Source organism: Protopterus annectens, chromosome 1.part0 (assembly GCF_019279795.1).
Source record: "Protopterus annectens isolate FY-2018-M chromosome 1.part0, PAN1.0, whole genome shotgun sequence".
Classification (NCBI taxonomy): domain Eukaryota; kingdom Metazoa; phylum Chordata; order Ceratodontiformes; family Protopteridae; genus Protopterus; species Protopterus annectens.
In genome coordinates, this window is record NC_056725.1 from 523044982 (window position 1) to 523067952 (window position 22971).

Sequence of the window (22971 nt, forward strand, 5' to 3'; positions counted from 1 at the left end):
ATTGGCAGTAGATTTTTTTTTTTTATGGTGCCGAGTTGCCAACCCGACACGCGCCCATTCGCGCATGTCTTTCAGAGGCCACTCTACCATGGGGAGGACATGCAGACTCCACACTGAAGGCACTCCAGCCGAGAATCGAACAGGAGAACCTCTTGCTGTGAGGCAATAAATCTACCGCTGTACCACCGCGTTCTCTACTTATTAAAATATAATACTGATTTAGTTGCCCGAATAGCAATTTTTAAGTATCTGTTCATATCTCTGAGATTCATAATAGATAAAACAGTAAAACCTAGTGTACAGTCATCAGCAAACTTGATAAGCTAACTGTTTTATTTATGTGAATTCTAACAAATTCTAAATTAAATTCAGCATGTCCCAAGACTGATCCTTATGGGACCCTAGCCATGACTAGTAGCCAAACAGAAACAGTTCTCTAAACAGCAACTGTCTCAAGTCCTGTGGATTATGTTTACTATTATTCACTGCCTTATGTATTATTATTTGGTTAGGAATCGGAAGGTTTTGCAAAATCTAAAAATAAAACACCAGATGTTGATCCTAATTCCATTGCCGTTATTCAGTCGTAAAATTCTAGTAATGCGAGAGTAGATCTTGCCTTAATAAAACCATACTGATGAATATGACAAACAAAACCGTTATTTCCATACATTAAATTTATTACATATCTTTCAACATGTTTTCCTAATATTGGTGCCAGACTAAAAGATTTATAATTCCTAGCATCATTGGTTTTACCCTTTTGTATTGGTATAATGTTTGATCTTTTTTTAAAATTTTGATATGGTTCCAGTTTTCAGTAAGATATTCAAATATGAAGTATAGGATTCAATTCAGCAGTTATATTTGACAGTAACATAGGAGTCTTATCAGGTCCCTTGGATGTGTTTTTAAGTTTTTCAAGACTCTATTAATAGAGTCTGGGGTGGTTGTTGGGCAGATTTCTCCATATGGAATTAAATTTGTCATCCTTTTTCTTTGACTTGTGAATTATTGAACCATTAGTCAACAGTAAATCCATTGGATGCTTGGTTTTAAGCAATGAGTTTATGTATTTGTCATATGTTTTATGCTGTTTGTCTATAGCCAATATAGTTTCATACGTTGTTTTCTCACATTTTCTTTTAAAAAGTAAATCTTTGCATATTTAATTTAATTTTGTTTTGTTTTTATGGCTTGGAATTCTTATATAGTTGAAAGGATCATTTATTTTTCTTGCAAAGTTTAATTGAACCAGAATTCTACCAGTAGGACAACTTGCTTTTTAATTTGATAATGTTTGATATCTGATGTTGATTCAACACTTTGGGTCAATAGTTAAGTACCCAAACTCATATCCACTTAATGTATTAATATTATGCTAATCAGTGGTATTTAAAGTATTTTTGGATAGCAGCTTATTTTACCATATTTATATATTTTATAAAAATATGTGATGCTGTAATGTACGTTTTAAATTCAGAGATGATGGTATTCTGATTAATGTTCAAACCCTGAAAAGCTATTGTATCTATAAATTCTTGTATCAGCAGTAAGATTTAACCAGTTAATGTTAGGATAAGTAAAGTCACCTGTCAGTAGTGTGCTTTTCAAATCCAAAATGTTATCTGACTTTACAAATAAAATGTTTGGAAACCTATAGCAGACTGTTAAATGTCATTTGTCATTACTTGTTGAGCCCTGAAGATCTACAACTGTTGTTTCCATGATGTTATCCTTAGAAATTAGGTTATGGACTCGTGAACAAATATACCCTGCCTCTGGGGTGTTCCCTAAGGCATTTGTACTTCATATGCCCGGGAAAACAGACATCTTTTGTGTTCCAAACTTCAACATTTATCACAATTTTACAGTTGTCTTGCCTCATTAAGTTAATTTATTCAAGGTGCTTGTTGCCAAGGCTACTAGTATATATGTGTGTGTGTGTGTGTGTGTGTGTGTGTGTGTGTGTGTGTAAATATATATATATATATATATATATATATATATATATATATATATATATATATATATATAGAGTATACTTTGGCCTTCTAAGTCTTGGAGCTCTATTGCTTTCTTTTGAGTAGCTCTAAAAATATAATAATATAGTCAGACATTTCTCCACTAATAAAGTCTTCTCCATAATGACATATATGAAGACTGTCATTTGATAACATGTCTGGATTGTAGATGTAATTTTCCCAATGTGGAGTAAATTTTTTTTTTTTTCACTTAAGTTGGATAAGTGTATACAACTTGGAAATCTATGCCAAGCATCAAATCACCTACTTCCTCCGAGAACCAGTTAGTACATTTCTCATGCTGATTGAATCTCCTACACAGGTTGTTTGATGATTCTCTGCTACTCTTTGGTAACACCAAATGGTTGATGTTCTCTCTAAATGCCCTATATACCTGAGTGAGGTCTTCTCTTAAATGTTTATATGAGAGAACTGTGTAAGTTCATTTTTTTTAATCTTGCATAATAACTTAAACTTTCACATCCATGGATGCCCTTTGTGCATTTCCAATATATTTTTTGCAGTGTACTCCTGCTAATTTTCTTATAAGGTTTCCATATTATTTCATACTCTAGTCTGTATCTAATACAACTTACAATGATTTCATAATTTCTGATGTCCTAATTTCTAAACCTTTTTATACAGCCTGTTGTTCGTTATCCACTTAATTGATGTTCAGAAAAACTCAAAGATGAGTCTCCCCATTACCTAAGTCCTTAACTGAATCCACAGTTTGAGTGTGTGTGTTATATTAAATACTCTTTAATCTTTGTCTCCCAAATCTCATATACTTAGTTTTTGGTGTAGTTATATGTATATCTTACCCAATGGAGGGAGAGCTGGCCCACAGCCAGGACCCAAGAAGTTAGAAATGGAGAGTCCATCTGTACAAAGGTACCATTCACAAGTGGAGTCCCTCGGGGTTCAGTGCTGGAACCATTCCTTTTTGGCATTTACTTCTCTGAAGTCGAGGCCAATGTCAAGGACCTCTGTATTGACTACATTTGCAGATGATTGCAAACTAGGAGCGGTCATAGAATCCCTCACCAACACTAGTGTTCTCCAGGAAGGGCTGACACAGACAAATAACTTTTTGTCAGAGCCATGAACTAAAACTAAATGTCAAGAAGTGCATAAAATCTTTCAGGAAGTCAACCACCCCAGGTAGCTGTCATATTGACAACACACACCTAAGAGTCAACCTAGTAGTCAGGAAATTGGGGGTTATACGCAGACAATAATCTAGCGTGTGATCATCATATGTGTATGGTAGTGAGGAAAGCATTCTATGTTGTCAGCTAGTAAACAAAGGTATGGCATCTAGGTCAAAGGAAGTCATTGTTCCACTGTATTCAGCATTCATCAGACATATAATTGAGTACATTCTGATATGTAGCTAACCGGATGCATTCAACAATTGGAACATCCACAGAGGTTCCTCACTAAGAGTACAGGAAGTAAGTAATGTCATATGCATATCAGCACGAAGCCCTATTCCTCTATTATGTATCCTACAGAGTGCTGAGGGGAGAGGTCTATGCCTGGCATACACACCATTGTCAGATCCCACCCTGATGGACTTCCTGCATATCTGCAAAACAGACAGCACCAGAATTATCTGTTCTGAAGACTTAAATCTTGTCTGTGATATAAATAGGAATTGCTGAAGAGACGGGTATGTATCTCAGAGACTTCCCCCTTCTCTGAAACAAACTCCTCATCCATGTGAAGCAGAGTTCCTCCATAACCCAGTTCAAGTAACTTGAACAGTTGGATGGGAAACGGGAAACCCCTGGTTTGGCAGCTGCGTCTCTAATGGACACAAGCAGCCTGTAAATGGTTTATATTCTAGGCCCCTGCTTGTAAATTTTTCATCTCCCAAGCCCCTCCTTACAATTAGCAAAGGTACCAGAACTTGTCAGAGATTTGATGCATGGCTAGGCTTAAAAATGCCCTTGTGGCCATTAGCCTAGTACACATCTATGAACCTGTGAACTATGTGATCAGTTTACCCAGTTCATGCCATTGGCATATGGACTCTAGAACACCTCTGGTGAAAAAGATGGATTTGAAAGATACGACCTAAAGAAGTATGGGCCTAGGACAGAGCCCTGTGGGAAGCCTTGACGGTAACCTAGAATTTCACCTGTCTAGTTAAAGCGTGATACATGTCATGTCCTGTTTGTCAGTCATGCAGCTATCATCCTTATCAAGATTACATTAATACCTAAATTATTGAACAGTGTTTTTGTGTATGACCCTGTCAAATGCTGAAGACAAATTGTGCTGTGATGCAGTTTATATAGACTTTTTATTTTTTGTTGTATCATCATGTTACAGGTAGTTGTAGATGCATGCAGATACATAGTTTCAAGTCCCAGTGTTTTCAATTCTGACGGTTTGTCCAAAATAATAACCACCTCCATTACTTCCCACAGCAAGAAAGTAAACTTATTTGTCTGTGTGAATCTGGGTTTGTTCTATTCCCCTTTCCTTTAAAGAGGAGTATAACAAGGGTAGGCCTCCAGTCTTGATGAATCTCCCCATACTTAAGTGACCTAGTGAATAACCAATACAATACAGTGCTAGTGTTCAGATGGAAGCATCCAGTCTTGATGAATCTCCCTATACTTAAGTGACCTAGTGAATAACCAATACAATACAGTGCTAGTGTTCACATGGAAGCAGGTTTAGATTATTGCTACTAATGACTCTCCAGCCTGTGCTTTGAGTCCAGAGTGCTTCTTACATTTTCATTATAGTCTAATTTCAGAATTTGAAGTTAATTTGTGCTAGTAATATCCAGGTAGCCTCTGCTTTGTGGGGCTAAACTGTTTTGCAAAATACTTTGTAAATATATCACAATCTGATGTGTTATAACATTTTACAATTTATGTAAAGTCTAGTGATTTGCATGTCCTTACTGCTATCACATCTTATGTATTTATAAAGTGGTTTCCTGTTATGTTCAGTATCTTTGTACACATGTTCTTCAAACTTTTCCTGATATTGCCTCACACTGTTTCATTTGTCTGTCCAGATGTTTTTTTTCTGTTTTCAGAGTTCAGCCTCATTTCTGTTGTAAGTTTTATCTCTCATCTTAATTATCAAAACCAGTAAAAAAAGAAAAAAAAACTGTAAATCCAGAAGGAAGGTGCAGCTCAAAACCACAAGTCAAGCTTGACTTGTGGTATTGAGCTGCACCTTCCTTCTGGATTTACATCTTAATTATTAATCTTATTAATGGAAATGTGTCCTCCTGATTTGTGTGCTTAGATTCTGATGTTAAACATGTATGACTTTGTGTGTCTTCAATGTCTCTTTCAAAACAACACCATATTACTTCTGTTTTTCCAACGAATGCATCAGTTTTCCTTCCATATAGTCTGTTATTAATCATCTGTGCATTGGTTTAGATTTCAGTTTAGCAAAATTACATAGCGGTAGTTTTTTTTCCCATTATAACCCCTTGACCACTTCACATCAAAGGTGTTAAAACTTGCCACGAAGTACCAATCAACTCCTTAGGAATACACAGTATGTAGTATGTTCTGTTCCCTGGCAGGTTTGTTCAGTCTGCAGCAATTGTTTTTCCTGAACATATGTTTTAAACAATTTACCTACTAATTTTTTATAGTCTGTATTATTCAAGTCTGTTTGTAGTAAGTGTTTTTTCCTCCTTCTGTGTTTCATGGAACAAATGTATGAATTCCTGTAGGTCATCAGCACTTGACTTCGACTGTCTATAAACTCCCAACAGTTGCAATGTGTAATCTGATGTGTAGGAAAGCTGCTTAAGTCTGCATTTTCAACAATTTTGGAGTGTATTTGTGGTGCCCTCTGCATTACAGTAATTTTAAAAACAAGCTGAAAGCACAATTATAGAAGGACTACTGTAATGAAATGAAGTACAAACCTAAACCTAAATACCCAAACCAAACATTTCCTCTGGTTATAATCACAGTCAAATGTCAAGTAAAGTGGGTCTTTGTAATTGTGGATGAAGACCTCTTTCAGTAACACAGAGTTGGTTTTAACTACAACTGCAGTTTTGTTCCATTTATGACTTATTATAGCTTGATTTCCACTGTCTAAGTTAGTATACGAAATCTGTTAATATATTTACGTTAATTCAAACTAAGTTATCTACCCAGTAGTTCATTATTATCCAAGTACATACTAAAGAAAAATATCCCAGTACAAAATAAAAAAAATCAGACCTACAAAATCAGATGAAGTGATTCTGTTATATGAAGGAAAGTATGGATTCTTCTTTAAATGTACCCATATTGTTATGTGGTCTGTCACATATAGAAGTCAATTTTATGTCTGTTACACAAGTGCAAAATGTAAAACACTAACCTAAGTTTGACTTAAAATATTCAGTTACAGTAATCTTTATAGTATTATATTGTGAAAAACACTTGTCATTTACCTCTTAAAACTGGTTGGTTGAAAGTGCTGTCCACTATAGCAAGCTCATAAAGAAACTGTCAGTTCCATAAATACTTGTAACACTTATTCAGTGCTTATGTAATAGCAGCTGTAGCATCGAGGGCATTGCAGATGAGAAATAATCCTGTAACTGTTATTTAACCCTTTTTCTTCTTCTTTTGGCTTTTTCCCGGTTAGGGGTGGCCACAGCGGATAAACCTGTCCACTCATGATTGCTAAAATGAAACTGTGCTCACTACGTAATTTGATCGCAGTTATATACTTGAAAGAGCGGCAACAGTCTATTCTGCAAATGTGGTGCAATGTGCACATTTGTAAGATAAAGAAATTGATAATAATAGTGTAGGAGATGTATAAACTTTTGATTAATGCAAAGCTAACTCACTAACCTGAAAACAGAGTTTACCTGTTACTTTTGCACTGTGTCCTGGTAACTGCTGTTCTGTTTTCCTGATATATCACACAAAGACATGCAGAGTGTATCTTTGCATCTTCGTATCAACATGAGACATCTGCTCATCTTATGTCCTCTCAGGGGACAGGTTTTACAGCCTAATAGAGGAAGCAGGTTGTCTGAAGAAACGGTCACTTATCCAGTGCAGCATTACACCACTCGGAAATAAAAGCAAAGTGTTCCCTTCATCTTGAGAAAGGTGGGAGAGCATCTGTGGGAAAAAAAAGGTGCCACATAAAGGAAGGACATACAGTAACAAAACATTTTGCTTCACCACAGACAGCTGTATATAGTAACCAACTGAGAGGAATGGATTTTAAAGCCTAGAAGACAGTGGATTGGCTGTAGATGCAGTCAATTATCCGGTACAGATGTAGTCCACCAGGAAATCAAAAGAAAATGTTTCCTTTATCTTAGGAAAAAACAAAGCAGAACATGAGAGTACCTGAATTAAAAAAAAATGGGTGTCACCTTTTGATCCTGAAAAGGAAAAGAGGGAGGGCGCACACACACACACACACACACACACACACACACACACACACACACACACACTTGCTTCATCACACACACATATTTGCTTCATCACACACACAGCTGTAGATAGGTCCACTTGAGAGGCGTCTTCTTCTTGCCAGTTGACAGCAAGGTTCTTCACAGCCACAGCTTATCGACTTCTTTTTTCTTAGAATTCCTAGATTTTCTTCTTGCAGATATCCATATAGTGCACTTATTAGCCAGGAACAGAGTATTTCCCAAAGTATAACCATTTTTTTTTCTTTTTTGTTTTATTTTATTGTTTTTTTTTTGTTTGTTTTTTAATCCTTTACAATTCCCCACTCTGAAAGAGCTAATCAAGCAGCTATCATAACTGATGTCTCAAAGGTGTTGTTTGAGGATATAGGAATAGGTAATACCTTGTGTATTTCTTGGAGAAAACCTGATAAGACTGGAAAGTAAGTAGGGCAGCAAATTGCAGGTGGTACCCTATCCAACTCGCATGTCCGTGTGCATGCTTGAGTGTAGACCCATAATTGTGCAGTAGTCAACATATGTGGTCACACTGAACAAGAAAAGTAGAAATGCCCTGGCATTGACACAGAGTCCTTGTAGATTTTTTTTCAGCCCTATGACATCAATCTTTGCTGCAAAGAATGGAGCAGCTGCCTCTCATTCAAAGGATGAAAATGCCCCTTGATTGACAAAATGTCCTGGACTACACATCCAAATTCTGTTCACAGTTTGATAAAGCTTTGCCAGCTGATGGGGAAATGACAGGAATCTGTCTTGATGTTAATGTTGCCATATTATGAGACTTTTCTATCTGATAATGCACATCGTGGTTATCAAGCCTAACCTTGTCCTCAAGGAAGGATATTCCATCTCCATTGCATCTCTGCTCTTCTTCCACTTCATCTAATGGAATGAAACTAATGATCAAACCAACATTCTTGTATACTTACAGAAACTGGGCACATGTGATTTTAGGATTTACCCGTCAAGGGCATTGGTAACAGCTTCATTTTATTCTGAAACCCTTCAACAGTTGTCAGCATCACAATTCCAGTTGTAGAGGAGCTGACTAAGTAGCGGGATGAAGTTCATTCTGTAATGTTTTTCATTTCCTGTGTGCTAGTTTACAAAGTAAGGTAGATGATTGTCAGACCAAGAGGCCATTTCCACTGCAGAGTCTGAGGTGACCAAACAGTTAAAATATCAACTCAGTTGACTGCTCTGTTTTATGAGTAGAAATAGTTATGACTGAATAGACCCAGAACCCTTTGTAATTGAGTACATCGCTAGCCTAAATCACCAGTTCAGGGTCAACATGCAGGTTGAAATCATCAAACGTAAGCCAGCTTGGTTATTCAATCAAGGTTTCTGCAAGGAAGTCAGTAAACTGTTGCAGACATTTCTTTAGATTATCAGTTGGTTGTAAACAAAAAGTTGTTAGCTTTTCCTATTCCTGGTGTGTATTCAAATGAATTGATATTTCCCACTTTTAGTGCAGATGTAAAACAGTCTTGCCCACTGCATGTACTGTGCAGTAAAGAACCCCTGGTGGTATAGCCAACACAGAGTGGAGTCAAAGATCGACTCCCACTAAGTCTGTGTTACAAAACCCAGAGCAATATTATGCAGCAAGTTAGCAGGAATAGTTGTATTTGTCACAGATAGAAATGGCCTTTTTTATGAAATGCTGTACATGAGGCATTGTAGAGCAAAGGGAAAGCAAGCAGCGAGAGACCTCTGGGGCATTAGCTGGGTAAGGAATAACATCGAGGTCAAGAAGAGGAGTTGATGGGGGAAGTGCAGTATAATGAGGGAAGTTGTTCTTTCACATCAAATAATTTCATCCATTGTCAACCTGATAATGCATAAACAGTGTAGCAGTCCTTTGTACACGTCGGGTAAGTATAATATTGTTTCTGAAAGTAAACTGAGACAGCAAAAAATGTTTCCAGAAGGAAACAATTTAAGAATGACTGAAAGATTATCTGCAGTTGTTGTCAAGAATCCAGAAGTGTTTCTTGTAGTGCCCTTTACTGGAATAACAGTAGAATGTTTTGTGGAATATGTTGCGTTGTTCAGTGCCTAGCAGTACTAAGCATAGTAGATAATACATCTAATTCCCAACAATGGGAAAATGTTATCAACACAAACACTTTGCAGAGCACCCATAAAATATATTTAGCATGACATTTTGAATAAACTGAAGGAGTCCTGTTAATAATTTTTGGTTGCTGGTTACTTCCTGTTCTCTTCTTGTTCTATCTATCCATAATCCCCCCTTTTCATATTTTGCATATAGGATCTGGGTATTACTTCAACAGTGAACATAATCTAGAGCCAAAGTTCAGATTGCCGAGTGACTAGCCTTGTTGTAGTTGTTCCATACCACACGCACACACCCCTTCGGCCAATTTAGGGTGTACAGTCCACCTACTGTGGGCGGAAACCAGATGACCTGGGAAAAACCTCACATAAACACAGGGAGGACATGCAGACACATCACAGAAGACATCTCAGCCAAAAATCGAACTGGAGACCCTCTTGCTTTGATGCTTTGCTTATTATTAACTACACTTTCTTATCAATATTACTGCCGCTCAGCTCCAGTGCAAGCCAGCTTTTGACATTGACAAATGACTGTTTTACCTTTTTAGTTGACATCAACGGTCTGCTTTTGCATGCAGTTAATGAGGACAGTTGTACCAGGAACTGGGAGTAGTATACTGTGTGTCTGATGCTCTGTTGTTTTTGACAGCTGACTGTTTCAGTTGCAGTTCTAATCATTATCATCACTGGTTGAAAAATTAAGTTCTTAGGCAGAAATTTTCTTTTTAATAACTGCAGTAAAGTTTTTGTTAATTCTTTATTTTGCTAGCTTGAAAAGTATTGCAGCTTAAGATTTACCGTTCGTCTAATTATGGAATGTCATTTCTTTTACAGGCCCCAGTCTCAAGACTTTATGTAAATTAGCAGTGATTCACTATAACCTGGATCAGTCTTTTCTTCCCCATGATATCAGGTAATAGAAATTTGTCACCTGAGAATTTTTATTTTGTGTTCTGTGTTATAGATTCACTAGTTACTCCCTGTGGTTGTATATTTTGGTTCCAGATTTTCGGTACATAATGTACTTTTAAAGTTGGTGTCTGAGATATGTGTAAGCCTGCCAGCAAAGAGAAAGAGAGCGAGCGCATCTACAACACCAGAACCACTTGACTTGATTAGTGGCCAGAATGGTAGTTATTTTTTTTGGAGGGGGAGTTGATGATTTGACCAACTGATGGTGTTCATGCTTCTTTTGAGGATGTTTGAGGTTTTTGCACTACCTAGTAACCCACTGATGTATGCCAGGGTTGGTTGGTTGGTACCTTGCAAGAAGCAGGAGGGGGAGGGAGATGCATGTAGAAGTCTGCAGTGGAGCATGTGTGTGGACGTACTTATGTTTCCATCATCAATGTCATTGTGCACCAGGCTTGTGGTAGCAATCATTAGGGCATTAAAAAACCCTTGTCCTGCAAAGGGCTTGGGTGGCCATCCAGACATACTTTACCTTCCGGGTACCAACAGATGAATCCCAGTCAGAGTAAAAACCAAGAAAGCAACCCTTGTCCTCTAGAAGAAGCTGGTTTTAAATTTTCACGAACGTAAATCTGATGTGTATACCAAAGTATTTTCCCTGTTAAGTGCTCTTGTGAGTAAAGTGAGCTGTGAACTACATGGATTTGTTGTAGCATATTAAGGATTAGTCATATTTCAAGGCTGATAGTTATATCTGTCACCTGTTAGCCATGTAGTCATTGTGCTGCAGTTTTTGCTGTCTAGGTAATTTTTATCCTGTGTAAATTAAACGTGATTTGAGTAAAGCTAGTTATGGACATGTTGCTCACATGAATTAAGTAAATCATTGCATTAAGTGTCTGCATAAAGAGCTCTTTTCAGTAGATATTATTAGGGGGATGCACATGATGATGCTTTGTGTTTGTTTTGCTTAGGTGAGTAAACTGAACCATAATGACCATTTTTGTCTCCTACATAGTTAAAGAGAAGAATAATACAGGTGTGCAGGAATAGGCAAAACATGTGCAGTGACTTAGCTTTAAGAAAAGTCGTTACAATAAACTTACAGGAATAATAAACACATATAAACATTCAAAAGACATATAAAATGTAGCACTTCCTAAATGAAAGAACCATAGTAGAACACAGTATGGCCTACCACCATATAGTAGATTACAAATAAAAATGTGTATACAGAAGGGTGTAGGGTAGCTTTCCCGCAGTGGATGTCAACCAAGGGTTTAGCTAGGCATATCCAGTTCACTCCGAGTATATTTTTGCTGAGTACTACTTGGACACTGTATAAGTGAAGGAATTCATGTTGTCTAGAGATGTCTGAGCTACTGTCTGCAAGTGTAAAGGGAAGAAGCATTTAGAGAGAGAGAGTTTGTGCATTTCTTTGTTAGGTTGGGGGATGAGAAGCAGGAATATAAAGTTTGAGTACGAGAATGGAAATGAATAGTAATCTAAAATTAGTGGCATCAGTCTGGCTTTAGTGAGAGTTTGAGGAATGTGACCATGTGTTTAAGTGACCCCTCAGCAGGTGTGACAGTGGATTTGTAGCATATCCTTTTAGGACTATAAGGAACATAAGTGTAAGAAGGTTCTTGATTTGTGGTTATATTAATTTCCATACTTTAGTCCCCTGGATTATAAAAAGGCTTGCTTTCCTTCGGCAAGGAATGTTACAGAATTTAAATTTGTGGCTGAGAGTTAGTGGAACATAGCTCACTGGAAATATGCCAAAAAGAGAGTGCAATTAAGATTGTAGAAGAGTGATCTCTTGTATATTATAATATAGGTGAGAAGAGTTTACTGAAATTCTGAAAAGGGAATGAACCCCTTGGCATGGATAAAGCCTTGACTGATGTGCAGGTGACCGTTGTTTGAATAGCATCTCAGCTATTGTCTGCTCACCTATGCTGGGCAGCAGGAAGGTGGCCCTATCTCACCACAAGAGTGACACCTAGTGCGAGCACTAGGTAGTATCTTGTGGAGTTTAAGCCTGTCTGAGCCCATGCTGTCATGCTGAATTCACACAGGTAGCAGAGGGGAACTCGGTATGCAGAAGCCAAGGCAGCAGTTTATTTATAAATTTCTGGTGTTTGGGACCAGCATCAACTGTTCTTCCATTCTGCAAAGCTCACTCATTACTGGCACATCTTTAAGAGTAATATGAGAGAAAAATATTAAGTTTTCCATCTTTTATCAGTATATTTCATGGCAGCCGTCGACACAGTAGGCAGAAGGGCCCACTGATAACTAGCCCGATTTTCCTAGTTACCAAGGCATAGTAAAAACAAAACTGTAAGTAATTGCACCCCCTGGGGGTAACAGGTTATCATTCAGATATTTTATCTTTGTATCCTGCCACCTGGGAACACTGACAAAGAGCACGAGTTTAGTTACCACCTCCTCCCCCATCCAGGCTCCCACAATTCCAACAGAGATCACTTACTCCATGAAACATACAATGCATCCTGTCTGGTATGATAAGTATTTTCATTTGTGCGGGTGCTACCACACCAATATTCTAAATCTGCTGGATTTGATGGCATATCTACACAAATCTTTTCCCATGTGCCATTAACTGTTTAAATATGTACTATGTGTTACTAGGTACAACTCAGTTCCTGGCAGGCTTTATCCTTCTTAGCAATTAGTGTGCTACAAGCCATACTTACAAGCTGCCTATGAAACTCAGGCTGTCTTCTAATATGCAGTAAAAAGTTTACAATAGAAAGATGTTTTTCTTCAGCTTGCATCAGCTTGAGCTTTTAAGGTGTATTCGTAAGTGCTACACACCTCAGATTTTCTGCTTATTGAAAGCTATGCAAGGTTGTGCACTGGTCCCACAAACATGCCACTGCCCCACAATTCAGGTCTTTGCATTGAATCAGTGTAGGTATGGTAAGCAGCAATGCTCTCAGATCCTTAACCTGTTCCACTTTTTTCTTCTTAGAAAGAAAAGGTGTTGACACCGTCTGCACGACCAGTTATTTTTCTCCAAGCCCAAATTATATTTCTGTTAAGCAGATTTTAAAATGTGTATCATGTACTCCTGATTCTTCAAACATACCCCGAAAAGGATCCTTTGAGATGCCTTTAGTGTCCCACCAAAAACTGGGATATTTTCCTTTCCCTTTGGTTGATAGGATTTTAACTGATGTGGAGTTCTTGGGTGCAGTTGTTACTGCCCTAAAAGTTCAGAGACTGGAAGGTTCAAACCACCTTTGTTTGAGGGCAGTATAAGTTTATCCTAGGTTTACTGTCACTATCCTATTTTTCAAATTCTAAAAAAAACATTGAAGCACACAGAATTATTTGAGAATGGGTTAGGGATACTATCTCTTTCAGAACTGTGCCCAACGTGACTGTGAGGTAGCTAAGGAATTAATTTAACAAAGATACAAGAATATAGCATGCACGTTGAATGCTAGGTCATAAGTAATGGCTACAGATATAGTTTGACATATTCATTTTATAGCCAGATTTTTGTCTGAAGTCCAGGAGGAGAAAGTGGAGCTGAGACAAATCTCTTGCAAGGTTAGTAAGTGACCAAGAAAATCATTAATAAAGATACTTTTAGGTTCCATATTCTCCTTTCGATAGTCAGCCAGAGGAGATGTTTGAATGGCCCCAGATAAATTTCAAGTAATAAGGGCAAAAGAGTCCATCCTTGCCTAGTACCCTGGGTTAAGTAAAGGTGGTTCAAAAAATAGGACTTTATCTTAACTCATGTTAATATTTAATATACTCAGTAATTCAACATAAGAATCGGGAAAAGCCGTAAGAATGTAGTACCTGAAACACATACTTATTCATTTTTCAGGTAAGTGTAAACAATGTTGATCCAATAACAGTGGCATCGTGCGTTCAGGCTTTGTCTTATGACATTGTTGAATGTTTATTTGTTTCCTCAACATTTCCATCAAAGTACCCTGTAGGGATTTTTTGAAATCTGCTAACTCTTTAAACGCCCAGAAATTATATTCCCAGTTAGCTGTCTCGTCCCCATCATACTTACATCATTTATATGGAGGATGGCTGTATTTATATTTTCTTACGAAAATTCTTAACTATTTTGATATTTTTTTTGTTGTTCTTTCAGGCTCCATTTTGCACACTGAATTGAAAATAACTGGTTGCTTTAAGTATAAAATCCAGTTATGCAGGCTTCTAAAATGAGTGTTACTTCTTCATTGGGTATCCGAAGCATCTTTCATATTCAAGTAATTTGAAACTTGACTTTCTTTGAAACTAAGATAATATGCTTAACCCATGGCTGCCTGAGCTACTCCGATAAATAGGTGCATAATCCCCAGTTTAAAATGAAATTTTTCATCACTTAATAGAATGCAGGGAGATGCCTGTGAATGCCTATGATGTCTCCCTCCTTGATGGTAGTACCTGTGTATGTCTTCAGTAGTAACAATTGGAAATAGCTGTAGTTCCTTCACTATGTCCCCATATTTAGTAGAAATTAATGTGTTTTCTGTTCTAGAAAAGGCCGTAAACCTGGGTGAAAATATGTAGTTCTTTCTCCAGTGTGCTCACCCCCCTAAGGTGTAAAGATTGGCCAAACTCTTGATTCCACAATACTGTTGAAAAATGTACTGCTGTTTAGTATGTAGTTATGTCTAATCACCTCAGTTATAGGTTCATAGGCAGTTGCTAGGCTGTTGGCCCAAGAGTCATTTTAAGCCTAACCAAGCTTACCCCAGATTTACCAAACTATTCCTGATGTGTCATTTCCCCAAGAATTTTACAAGTTATGATACAGGCTTGTACATATCAAGTGTTTGCAGGTTGCACTTTTCATTTGGGACATATTGTTAAACCCAGGGGTAAATTTGTGATTTTCCTATCTTTGGGTCCAAGTTATGTTTGAATTTGGCTAGGGATGAGCTTTGCTTGTCATGAAATGGGAAGCCTGTCCAGAGAAGGGGCAATCCTTGCGACTCATAGATGTTTCTCCATCATGTCCTGTGTGTGTTGTGTAGAGGAGGTTTAGGTCCTTAGAACAGGTATTTCTGATGCTCTTTGTTTCGTGGATGTGCAACAAATCCATCAGAGGGTGCCTTGCAGGTTAGGCATAGATCAGGAGACTGAGTATAGGGATAGGACTGTGAAACAGCACGCATCTGACTTGTTTTATGCTCCCTGGATTCCTTTTGTGAGGAACTTCTGGTATCGCAAGCTGTTTCAAATTCCTGTTCAGGTAAATGCTTAAGGGTGCATTGTACTCGATGATTGGTCTGGTGAGTGTTGAGTACAGTGGAACAAATGATATCGTTGGACCTGGATACCATTCCCTTAATAGGGTTATACAACAAAGATTGAGTTTTCTGACCTCTGTTGGCACTTGGTGGTCAAATGTCAGGTTACTGTCAATATTGTCAGTGTGGTAATTTTCAGGGGTTGGCTGCCTTTTCAAAGTTTATTATTATGCATTTTTGCATTGAGTTCTAGTCCATGGCTCTGGCATTAGTTCATTATTATCCATTATATGACTCCAGCCTTCTGTCATAGTTGTTGAACCTTCCTGCTGGTTCATGCTGTCTTCCATCAGACCTCTAATCTCAGCAATAATTTCACCTGGTGGAAAACAAATGCTTACCTAACTAATTCTAAGAGAGCACCTTAAATCTTAAAAAAGTTGAATCTTCGTACCTTCTTAGCAGTTTTTTTTCCAAGGGCTCATATTTGAGAACTGTTGGAAGACAATATACCGTAGTAAACTTCTGCTTCTCAAGCTTTGATAAGAGGTAAAAACCTTCTAAATTGTCCATTTTAGTGCATCTCCTTCTTCCAAATGGGTTTCATGTAATCTTACAACTTGTAATGAGAACTTTAATATATGCCATAATCTGAGCCCATTTCACATGTGTTTCAGCTCATTCACATTCTAGAATGCAATGGAAAATGCCAGCCTTTAATTATTTATTTTATTTATTTATTTATTTATTTGCAGTTGATTAACCAGGATAGTCAATTGGGCCAAAAGAACCCGTTTTCAATGGAGTCCTGGGGAGAAAAGCTCCACATAAAGATTATACAGAGATTATGTTCTACATACAGATTATACAAAGATTATGTCTGTTAAATAAATAGACAGTAAACAACTGCCAGTAATTGACAGCTACCCACTCCATTGTTCCCCTAGATGATCAGCTATGGTAAACAATGTATAAAACAGCAAAGAAGTTATAACCTGTAATCAGAGAATAGTGACTCCGTGCCATCTTTGTACCGTAGTGCTTATGAACCAGAAGCTGCCAACTAGTACTTAAAGCATATTGACTCCCACTACTTCTATAAAAACAGGCTACACTTGTACTGTGAACAGGAGTATAAGTATCAAGTAAAATGTGTTGGACCAAGTTAATCTCTGTAACCAGTACAAAACATTTTGAAAAATATATCTCTGTTAAATTCTTCATAAGGTGCTACAGCATTAGTATTTCCTTAAACTCCTGTGTTTTTACCACAGTCAACCTCTGTCTTTAACCTAGTCCCTTTTGTCCTTGGAGACTTCTATGATCATTTGTAGCCATCTGTGGCCCCCAGTGGTTTATGCTGAGGCCAATTATTTCACTAGAATGACTACTTTTCAATGTCTGATTTGACTTGAGGCCATTCCTTTCTTTTCTAGCAAGATGTCTGTCTGCGTTGCATGTTGGCTACAGTTGTAATCCTATGACTGTTTGACTTGGTGAACCACAGGTTGACCACCATTAAGCCAATTGGCAGACAAGAAAACGTCTGTAATGGCCTCTCTTCATTATTCCTGTTGCCCCAGGCAATCCTCATATACTTTTCTGCCTGCCCCAATGTGAGTATTCAAGTGCCTGTTGTCAAAGGCAGTCATTTTGTCCCACTTTATCATGGAGGGCCTGTAGCTGTGTCCGTGCCATTGCAGTCCTGCGGTGGAGCATAGGCTGAGATGATGAAGATGGATCTGTCTTTTACACTGATGTTTGATTGCCACGAGTCTGTCATTGATTTGGATTACATCCCTCACTTAAGAATACTTTCTCACTACGATTCCCATGGCATTTTTATTTGTCTTCCTCCTGAGTAGCTGTCTCTGGATCCCAGGCCAAGACCACCTCTCTTTGTTGCCCTTCAGTCTTGTTTCCTGGATACACAGATTATATGATCTCCTCCTTACTGGCAAATTGTCGACTTCTAAGCTGTCTCTTGTTGTTGAACCTATTTCAGTGAAACAATCCTTAATTTTTTTGCCTCAAGTTGACTGGTTTTGCAGTCAGCTTGCCATCCTAGGTTACTTAGTCTGGCAGCTGGCCAGTAGCTTACTGATCCTGGGTAGCTGGACCTTATGGCAGACACTCACAGGCCAACAGGGGAGCATGGACACCTCCCACCATTAGCATGGGTCAGTGGCATAGGTTGGAGTAAGCTAGGTCCTCAACCCATGTATCACTGGCAAATACCCATGGCCTGTTTTTGCAACATTTAGTTAGTGACAAAATAGCAAGTATTTATGCTGTCAAGTGGCTAGCCCTGACTCATCACAAAACCTCTTGGTCCTTGCTGGCCTGTCTAGAGGATAATGCATACCACAATTGATATCTAATGCAGTTGGTCTATATGACTGTTCTCCATTAAGTACCATCTAGAGTCTGTGCTGCTGCTCACGACTCCATTTTTGGATGTAGTCTGTTGGCAGACTTTCGAAGTTTAGCTAGGATGTCTCAGTTTGAACCAGGTACCTTCCACCCTTGAGGCAGAAACACCAAGCATGTTTCTGGGATGTGGGAGGAACATAACACAGACAATGGGAGAAAAGGCAATGTCCATGTAGAGAGGGACCAGAAATCAAAGTAAAGAAGCTAATCTAGGTCATATTTTGGAAAAAAAAGTCTGTCAGTAGTAATTTTTGAGTGGAGTACCGTCGATCCATGAAAGATAACAGTACCTCAAACCATCTCACGTTTGTGTCTCCTTAAAGAATGTATAATAAGCACCTGTTTCATATGTACTAAGGATGCTTAAACAGAATCTGTGGACAAAGGAGACTGACAAAAGTAGTTATTCTCTTTATAGGGTTCACCTTCCACAAGCATGCTTCGAGTGAAAGATAAACCCACACCTGGATGGGACTTTTTTTTATCCTTTGGAAGTGTGTGTATATAGATCTCCCTTAGTACATTAAACTATCCAAAAATAAGAATATTTGGAGAGAACATAGGTGACTAGCACCGCGTCCACATGTGACGGTTGTGTCTTTCATTGTAAGCCCTCCCATTACTATGACATAGTCCACCTACTGCATTACAATTCTTATGTCTCCAGGTTTCATATTAACATATAGATATCGTATCATCATCATGTGTAAGTAACAAAGCAGAATAGATTGAAACCATCAAAAATTACCAAGACTATGCCATTTTATCTTCATTTAAAGTTGTGTACTTGTGCTAATTTGGAGAACATGTCTCTCAACCATGTACAGGCAAATAATGAAAAAAATACATTAAAAACGAAGGGCTGATGATTCTCACTACGTTATTATGATAGTAGATTTGTCAGTACACTAATACCAGCCTGGGTGTAGTTTACAGCGCTGTGACACTTCCTCCCCTCAGTGGGCACAGTGAATACGCATCAGCTTTCTGCACTGGTATTTTTGATATTACCTTTGAAGCAACACTAAAGCATAGCCTTTTGTTTATTGACAGCAACTTCTCAGATGTATAATATATCAAGGGGGGGGGGGGTTTAAAACCAAAGGAATCTGTGGCTGTTGTAGCAACAGCTGGAATATTATTCAAGAAAAGTTTACGTGAATTGTCATAGTTCTATAGTTATGTCTTGAAAGATGTATTAAGAAAATACAGAGAGTACATCAGAGGATGGAAGTATCAAATCATACCATCAGGATTTGGGTTATATTATTTCTAAGGAATTAGTTTGTGATTGGCAGCTACATTTACGTGTCTTTCCAAGGAATGTGTTATTCTTAGAGATGGGTCATTTAGCATAAGGTAATCCAAGGCATCTGTTTTACCCCAGAAAAAGGTTTTAGGATGAGCCTGATTTAAAAAAATATATATATTTAAATTGTGAGCAAGACCTCTACTACATTATATTTTGAGGATCCTGGCAATGGGGAAACAAAGGCTCAAAAACAAGGACAGATTTTAAATATTGTTCTTATTAACTTAGAAAGCAGATAGAATAACAGGTTTTGCATTAGCATGCATTTTCTAAAGGATATGACTTATGAAACTAAAATGTCTGTCATTATTTAGCGACATGTTATGTTAGTCATTACTTAGTGACTTCAGTCCTCAGACAGAAAACCACAAATTTGATAAGGAACTTACTAAAAATGAGGCAAAAATCTGAACATTATGTGAAATTCTGGACAGTTGGGAGGTCTGCTGGCATCACACATTTTGGAGCCTTTACTACTGCTTGAAACTCAAAGCAACTATCCACCTTCTCTTCCCCAGCAAACTAGTGTCCCTCAAATGGAAATATCTATGTATAAGCAGCAGAGAGCTGGAGTACAGGAGACCATGCCATTCTGGTGCAGTGTCATATTAATGGCTACAGAATTTTTTTTTTGCTGTTCTCACTGTTCCACCTAGTGCACAGTGTGTGCATTACATCTTGCATACACTCATGGATTGGATTCCTCAGTCTTTACTGAAAACTTAAAATCCTTTTGTTACACCCCCCGCCAATAGGTGACCTGCCAAAAACACTTCTAAATCCCTAGCTCCCCAACCAACTCGGCAGGGATTGTTATCACCAGTTAAGCCAAAGTTGTCTGGGTGACGGTCAAGATGGAGTCGTCCTGTGCCACAATGTCAGGTTCCCATGCTGTTCTTGAAGACAGTGGGGTGTAATGTTAAATCTGTAACCTTGTTAATATTATATTTGAACATCCTTTAGCCCAGTTTTTATGAAAAGTCATCATCATCTTTCAGCTTTTCCCAGTTAGGGGTCACCACAGTGGAACAACAGTCCACAGAACAATTGTCAGTGGAGTTTTATTTTGTCAAGTTGCCAGCCCAGCACCCAACCTTCCACAGAAGACTGACTCACTCACTCCTAGGGCCAGTTTAGTGTCCAATCCACCTACAAGGATGTCTTTGGGATGTGGGAGGAAACCCGCACGACCGCAAGGAGGACATGCAGACTCCACACAGAAGGCACCCCAGCTGAGAATCAAACCAGAACATAATTAGTAGATACTTTTTTTGATATTTGTACAGACTTTATGAAAAGTGCAAATATCAAAAAAGTTTGCACTAATTAAGTTAATTAATGTAACGTGTTTTTTGTTGTTTAGCACTGCTGTATAACTGTCTGTCTGAATGTTTGCTAACATTTTCTCACTTTTTCACAACTGCCTCCTCCCGTTTTCTAATCTAACAAGTTATTTTTATACAAAAAATGTGTGGTATATTACTTAAAAAAAACAAAAAAAAAAACCCTCTATCTTTATGTAAAATTCAAAACAGATGTTTGTCCATGAATGTCTGCAAAAAGACAAGTAAATTGTATAAACCTCAAAGGTGCTAACTGATATTAATGTCTGAAACTGTATGTACAAAGTCTTTCTGTACAAGCCATCAGACATCCAGTAAAAATTCATTTGCGTTCAGATCCAGGAATATCATCATCGGTCTCACCCCACCAGGTAGCTGCACCATTCTTCATGGGGGAACATCAAGGCCTCCTACTTATACTTATTTAGTAGACAGCATCTCCTTAAAGTACCTAACCCATCTTCTCCAGAAAGGTCAGGTATAGCTTACATTGTTTTAGAACTTGTGTACCATTGGCTGTGAAATTGCCTTTCTATAATTTGCAGCCACATTGCGGTATCCTTGTTTCCACATGGTAGAACACCCAACATTTTGAGTCATGGGTATCTTGGCAAGCTCACAGGGTCTCTCTCTTGAAGGAATTCCAGAACAGGAGTGAGACCACTCCTGGTTTTAAATTTTGGCAAAGTGTAATTTTGGTAATGTAAAGGAGACCCATATATATATATATATATATATATATATATATATATATATATATATATATATAAAATGTATATACACACACATTTTATTTATATATATATATATAAATATATATATATATATATATATATATATATATATATATATATATACACACACACACACACACACACATCTGTGTGTGCATATATGCAGAACTACACGTGTGTGTGTGTGTGTGTGTGTGTAATATATATATATGTGTATGTGTGTGTATATGTAAATAATTTGGCTGGTATGTGTTGCTTTCTGTAATTTACATTGTATTCATGTGTTCGAGACGCACATAGTTGTCATTTATTTTTTATACTCCGTTCTTTATTTTTAGTTGTGCTCTTATTGCTTTTCATGCTATTTTTTGACTGAAAACCATAATTATTTCTATCCTCTGACTACACAGAAAGATGCTTGCAGATTGGGATTGGCTATGTCATCTATACTCCAGTTTGTCTTGTTTTAGGTTGCATTTTTACAGTGCTATATGTTTTTACACCAGTGAGTCTTTCTGGTGTAGCTTTTACATTTTTTATATTATTATTAAAAATATCTCATCCACATTTCATCTGCGGGCCCTGATAACATACCAGATTGCTTGGTAATCATTACCAAATGTGTACTATACAAACTCCTCTTTACTGGTGGAGAGGCTAAAATTAGAGAAATTTATATTCCCAAAGCCTTAAAAACAGTCATTGTAATATCATTACATAAGGGTGAGCCAGCCACCCACCATGGAAATCATAGCCTTAAGTGTAAAACTATGGAATGGATTAGCTTTGACCTCATTAATCAGGACATTGAAAATCTCCTAGCTCTGGACCTTCCTTAGTTCAGCTTTGTCAAATGTGTGCGCCCTGCCCCTTTAACCTCATTAATCTGTTTGATATGGTCTCCAAAGCAATAGACATCAGTTGGGTAGTAAAAAAGCAGTGTAACACCCTTGCTACCTACAGGGTAAACACAGATAATTGTGCGGGCAGCCTTAAATTCTCCTGTTTCTATCTTATGTTATCCTCCTTGAGGCTGGAGGGAACTTTTTGAGTATGATTTAGTAGCTAGGCTTATAATATTCTGTAGACTGACCTTTGAACCCATGTGTTCCATACTGTGTGTGGATCAGAAGATATTGATTGCATCTACCGACTGCACTGAAAGCAATGTAGATACTGGGGTCAGTTGCTTTGTGCTTGTTCAGTGTTTTTTTTTTTTCTCTTGCAGTGTTTGCATTTGTCCATTGATATATATCGGGGAAGCTTTTTTCCCGTTTTATAGGACTGCAGTTTACATTTTCCTTGTCTGCTTTACTCACTGGTAACTAGGCATAATAGATAACCTGTCTCAACTGGGCATCAGTCTGTATGTTACCAGATGGGTTGCTAACTGACTCACTGATAGAACCCACCTATTCGAAGTAGGG

General features: G+C 37.8%; 1 protein-coding gene across 1 annotated transcript in view; it reads left to right on the top strand.

Moving 5' to 3' along the window:
* KLHDC3 (kelch domain containing 3) overlaps positions 1 to 22971 on the top strand; it is a 1708415-nt gene that overhangs the window by 1580632 nt on the left and 104812 nt on the right. Inside the window, exon 12 of the mRNA XM_044061135.1 lies at positions 10387 to 10465. Coding sequence (XP_043917070.1) covers positions 10387 to 10465 — 79 coding nt within the window. The remainder of the gene's footprint in view (positions 1 to 10386; positions 10466 to 22971) is intronic.